We start from the raw sequence: 5,770 nt of genomic DNA on the forward strand, positions 1-5,770 counted from the left end.
ATGCGCGAGGAAAAAATCATTCGGATAAATTTGGAAATAAGGTCAGAAAATCATTGCGATATAGCAAACGAAATGAGAGAATAGTTCTAAAAGATTTTATTAGAAGAATAGAAATTCATATTTCATTATCAACATTCATTGTTTATTCTCTACCTATATTTGTCTAAATTATTCAAAAGTACATTATTAAAAAACCTTAATGTTCGTGATAAAATGAATATTTTTAAAAGTGATTTTCAAACTTGATTCAAACATATATTTTCTCCATCAATGCATCAATTTATGCATAAAAACATTTTGAGCTAAAGTACTTCGAGGCAAGCTACCTTAATTACGTATATATTTTGATAGATTCTGATTCCCCATAAGTAATCTCTACCTTTTAATAGCAAACACAACAGTTTAAATAATTTCTACCTTAAGGGGAGACAGGGAACATGTCACATGACTAAAAAGACATATTACGTCATAATCGGTGATGATATACATGTTAAACGTTGTTAAGGTCAAGATCTAGTAAATGAAAGGTGCCTACAGATTTATCAAACTTGAGAAATAAATTCCTTTATTGATGCTTTACAACTTTAGCTTGGTCAAATAAGATGTTTCGGGGTATAATTTAAAGGTAAACAAGATGAAAAACTATATTTTAAACTGTCATTTTCATTGAAAAATTAGGAAAACCAGTCATGAATATGGGAGTTTTTCTCATATTCGACCAAGGAAATGCATCCAGATTGCCTACAGTCTCTCAGAAAACGGTAATTAGTATGTTCATGGCCTCTTCTTTAAATCAATATCAAATCTAATATGGGTATCCAGTTTACTTTTCATATGATTTCAACTTGAATGTCATGAAAATACCCTATTTTCTACAGAATTCTGCTAAAGCCGTAAAGTACGGGAAAAAGAAAGTTGAAATTGATTATGACGTCATAATGGATCTAGCACCAAAAAGTATCTCCAGTTATTTACTAGATCTTGACCTTAAAATCAACAGTTCTTGCGTAATATTATTCTAAATTCTAAAATTGTATTTTAAACATTTAATTTTAGAAATTATTATTCATAAAATTTTTAAAGATCTTGTCATCGTTTAGATATTATGAAGTTGCCCAATCCACACATTTGTTTCTCTTAACCCTGCAGTTTGACGTCAGTGACGTCATAGACGTAGTGTTTGAATTTTCAGTGCAGCGAGATCAAGTACACACATCCGTCATAATCTTTTATTTCATAATAAACAGGTCACAGTCAATGTTTCGTGATAAATTCTGAAGCAGATTTGTTTTAATTAATATTTTTTCTCGTTTAGTAGCAGAGATTCTCTCTATTTAGATAATTTTGAATGTTTATGTTTTCGTGTGACGTCACAATTGATTTCCCGCACTCGGAAAATACAAACGTGAAGCGTTTTTATCATGCTTACGTCTAATTCAACGATGTCCTGTGCGATATTGAGTTAAGCTTCACCCTGTGATATTTTTGCAGTAAATAATTACGATGAAGGACTGACATTCAATCGTAAATTTAGAAATATTTATTGACAGAATTTTTTCCCAATGAGGTTTTTGTCGTTGAAGCTGCCTTGAAAAATGCAGAAATTATCCCACCCAAATACTATATAAAATTAAAACAATTACTTTCAGATAATTTAAACCGTATGAATATTATGAAATATTTGAGTATTTAGTATTATCCATAATATTTATCGTTTGTGCGTAAAAAATTCGCACGATGGACTCCGTTATGGGCCCGTAAACATGAAGTATCTAAACTCCATACAAACTCTACACAGGGTGGTATTTGTGGGGTGATATCTTTTAAATAAGTCAAGAAATCCCATGACAGGACCGTTTTAAAATGTTAAGTACACATTAAATTAGTAATATAAAAAATACGAAAAAAATTCATTGACAGGAATTTTTTCAGCTAAAGGTCCTGTTCCTCCTTAAGTACAAACACCACAAGTAATTAATCTCTATACCTTGCACAAACACCGAAAGAAATCTCTACCTTAATTGTACAAACACCACAAGTAATCTCTAATGAATCTACTGTGTACAAACACCATAAGTAATCTCTAATGAATCTACTGTGTACAAACACCACAAGTAGTCTCTACTGTGTACAAACACGACAAGTAATCTCTAATGAATCTACTTTGTACAAACACCACAAGTAATCTCTAATGAATCTACTGTGTACAAACACCACAAGTAATCTCTAATGAATCTACCTTGTACAAACACCACAAGTAATCTCTAATTAATCTGCTGTGTACAAATACCACAAGTAATCTCTAATGAATCTACTGTGTACAAACACCACAAGTAATCTCTAATGAATCTACCTTGTACAAACACCATAAGTAATCTCTAATGAATCTACCTTGTACAAACACCACAAGTAATCTCTACTGTACAAACACCACAAGTAATCTCTAATGAATCTACTTTGTACAAACACCACAAGTAATCTCTAATGAATCTACCTTGTACAAACACCACAAGTAATCTCTAATTAATCTACTGTGTACAAGCACCACAAGTAATCTCTAATGAATCTACCTTGTACAAACACCACAAGTAATCTCTAATGAATCTACCTTGTACAAACACCACAAGTAATCTCTAATGAATCTACTTTGTACAAACACCACAAGTAATCTCTACTGTGTACAAATACCACAAGTAATCTCTAATGAATCTACCTTGTACAAACACCACAAGTAACCTCTAATGAATCTAGTATCATGTACAAACACCACAAGTAATCTCTAATGAATCTAGTACCATGTACAAACACCACAAGTAATCTCTAATGAATCTAGTACCATGTACAAACACCACAAGTAATCTCTAATGAATCTAGTACCATGTACAAACACCACAAGTTATCTCTAATGAATCTAGTACCATGTACAAACACTACAAGTAATCTCTAATGAATCTAGTACCATGTACAAACACCACAAGTAATCTCTACATTAGACAAAACCACAAGTTATCCCTATCTTGTACATTTCACATATCCTTTTTAAGGTGGGAAGATTGACCTCTTTATACCCTACCAGGCCTACCTTCAAATAATCAGGCACGAAGTATCAGGGTAAAGGGGCCACCCATCTACATTTTTTTTACCAAACATTACCTTTAATTGATTATTGAAGAGGTTCATTGAAAAGTCGGCTGTTCCCTCCTTTTTTGTTACAGTATATAAGTCAAATTAGAGTTATGTGGTAATACATGAGTAAAGTTGGTTCTGAAGTTTCGAACCCCCCCTCCCCCCCTACACACACACACACACTCTCTCTCTTTCAAAAACGATACTACGTCCCTGTAGTGTTCATTTCGCAATTAAAAAAGTGAATTCACGCATATATTTTTTCTAGACTTCTTAATATCACCTATACACCCAGGATTGCAGGAACCCTACAATCAACTTAAATCGTGGTAAAATAATTTGGTAAAATTATAATACAATTGCTTAAAATTTGTTTGCTCTCTGAAGAATCAAATTAAGTTAGGGTTACACACTCAAAAAATTATGTTTTATAGTTGTTGTTTTTTTTTTCACTTTACTTTGTTCTGTTTATTATTTAATCGTTTATTTTCAATTTCTTTAATCATTTCATGAAATTTCGGAAACAAATTGAATAGACACGTTGGGGGGGGGGGGGGGGGGGGGGGGATAAGTCCAAATTTTCAAAAGTATAATTTCTATCTTTGCAAAAAATATATTGTAATGAAAATTAAAGTAGAGAAGCAAAAATACATTTCAGTGTCAGTTTAATCAGATTACTTCTGAGTAGGATTACTTAACATGAATGTCACGATTGAACTTTGGACAAAGTTCAATCTATGAAACTTTATGTTCTGCATGTTATGAGATGCTGCTTTTTTCTTTCTGTTTTATTTTTGTCTCTCATACTTTCGCAACTAAATAAAAACTTTTAAGTTCAGTTCACTTCGATATCTTTTGTTTTTAGTTTCGTGTGTGAACTGAATGCGACTGTGATTTTTTTTTTTTTCCAAAATGTTATTTTTCCGTTTTAATCCGAAATTAGAAATATAGTAAAATTAAGAAAGCAAACATTTGACAGAACCCCACTCGAAGAAGGTAACATTTTATTCGCATTTTAAAGTTAAAGAAGAAATAACTACGCGAGAATGACGTTCATGTATATGCTCTTGTGGTTCAAATTGTATATGAAATGGTTTTAATGAGACAAATCGGAAGAATTCCGTCTTTACTATTCCGAATTTCCTCTAATGTTTATTATGGAAACCAAGGTCCAAGAATGCATATTTATAAAGTTGTTTAAATATAAGATGTGTATATCTTGTTTCCATTTTAAGCACTGACAACAAGGCCTGTAATTCTTGCCCATCTCAGGATAAAAAATTAAGTATTTAATAATAGATGGAGAATACCTCTCCACCAAGAAAATTTCAACATCAATTATCAATAATAATGATTTTTCAACATCCGTGTCAAATTAAGTCAAGAAATTTGAAAATATTGTAAAGGAGAAAGGTGCAATGGACCTGATAATAATTCGAACCAGGGTCCCTATAATTTCCAGTCAGGTGCTCTAATAAATGAGCTCTCTGGCCATGCTCTGGTGATCAAACCCGTCTGACCGCCATATTACTCCCTCCTTAAAGGTCCTCTGCTCCTGAAGACACAACACAGGTCCTCCCCATTAGGTCTTTTAATTACCTATCACATCCAGGGCATGGCACCAAATGTAGGACAGAAGAAAATAGCAACTGACCAGAGTCACCAGAACAAGATTTAAATCCAGGCCCCCTGAAAACCCAGTGAGGTGGTCTACAAATTGAGCTATCTGGCCACAGATGATTGAACTCCTCTGTCAATCACAATATTATATAGGAATAATTAATTTCATAACTGGGAAGCTGTTTAATTTAAATATAATGAGATAGATTGTAGCTCTGTCATCTGCCTTATGAAAATGTCCACTTCTACAATAGTAAGATTTCTTAAAATTTCTTGCACATTATATTTTAGGACCAAAATGCCAGAAACCAAACAGCAGCTCAAAGAAGTCCTTCCAAAGCAGGGACTCCTCTACCAAGAAGACATGCCTACAGTGGTTTTGTGTAAGCCTAAAATTCTTCCCTTGAAGTCAGTGACACTAGAAAAATTAGAACGCATGCAGCGTGAAGCGCAGGACACAGTAAAACAACAAGAAGCTCAACAGCAGCAAGGAGACAAACAGGACTTCTTCAGTGATTACTCATAGTTCAGGAAACACCATAGAGACTTTCTTATTGGGGATAAACTAGACTTCTTCAGTGATTACTCATAGTTCTCGTGATGTTCTGAAGAAAGACTTATTTAGTGACATTTTATGGTTCAGAAGATCCACAGTGATTTTTTGCTGAGAAATCTTTCATTTTGTGTTTAACATGTACAACATGTATATACAATGTATATGAACATGCAGTTTAATTCAATGAGCCTGTTAATTTGTACATTTGAATTCTGTATTTATTAGGAAAAATAGAAATGGTTGTATTATTTGATTTCAAGAATTCTGAATGTGCATATGCATGCATTTTTTTCTTTGTGAACAACATACAATATTTTGAGTAAAATCCACCATTGTTTTATTGATATGACTTTGTGTAGTTTCATTTTGTATGATGTTTTATGATTCTATCTGTCTATGAATAATACATCCAATGTCATCTTTGATGTGTTATGCTTTCTTTGTACCAGTACAAAATTATTAAATTAA

The 5,770-nt window shown here is 32.7% G+C and overlaps 1 protein-coding gene across 1 annotated transcript; it reads left to right on the forward strand.

The window, feature by feature from the left end:
* Positions 1-5,040: 5,040 nt before the first annotated feature.
* LOC134263838 (BBSome-interacting protein 1-like) lies at positions 5,041-5,770 on the forward strand. Its single transcript, XM_062746207.1, has one exon. The coding sequence runs from the start codon at positions 5,045-5,047 to the stop codon at positions 5,270-5,272; it is 228 nt and encodes a 75-aa protein (XP_062602191.1). The 5' UTR covers positions 5,041-5,044; the 3' UTR covers positions 5,273-5,770.

This window comes from Saccostrea cucullata, unplaced genomic scaffold, assembly GCF_032062105.1.
Source record: "Saccostrea cucullata isolate Sc308-1 unplaced genomic scaffold, CSIRO_AGI_Scuc_v1 ctg358, whole genome shotgun sequence".
NCBI lineage: Eukaryota > Metazoa > Mollusca > Bivalvia > Ostreida > Ostreidae > Saccostrea > Saccostrea cuccullata.

Bases quoted from the DNA above. Each gene is read 5' to 3' on its own strand.
- LOC134263838 (XM_062746207.1), top strand. From the start codon at position 5,045: ATGCCAGAAACCAAACAGCAGCTCAAAGAAGTCCTTCCAAAGCAGGGA.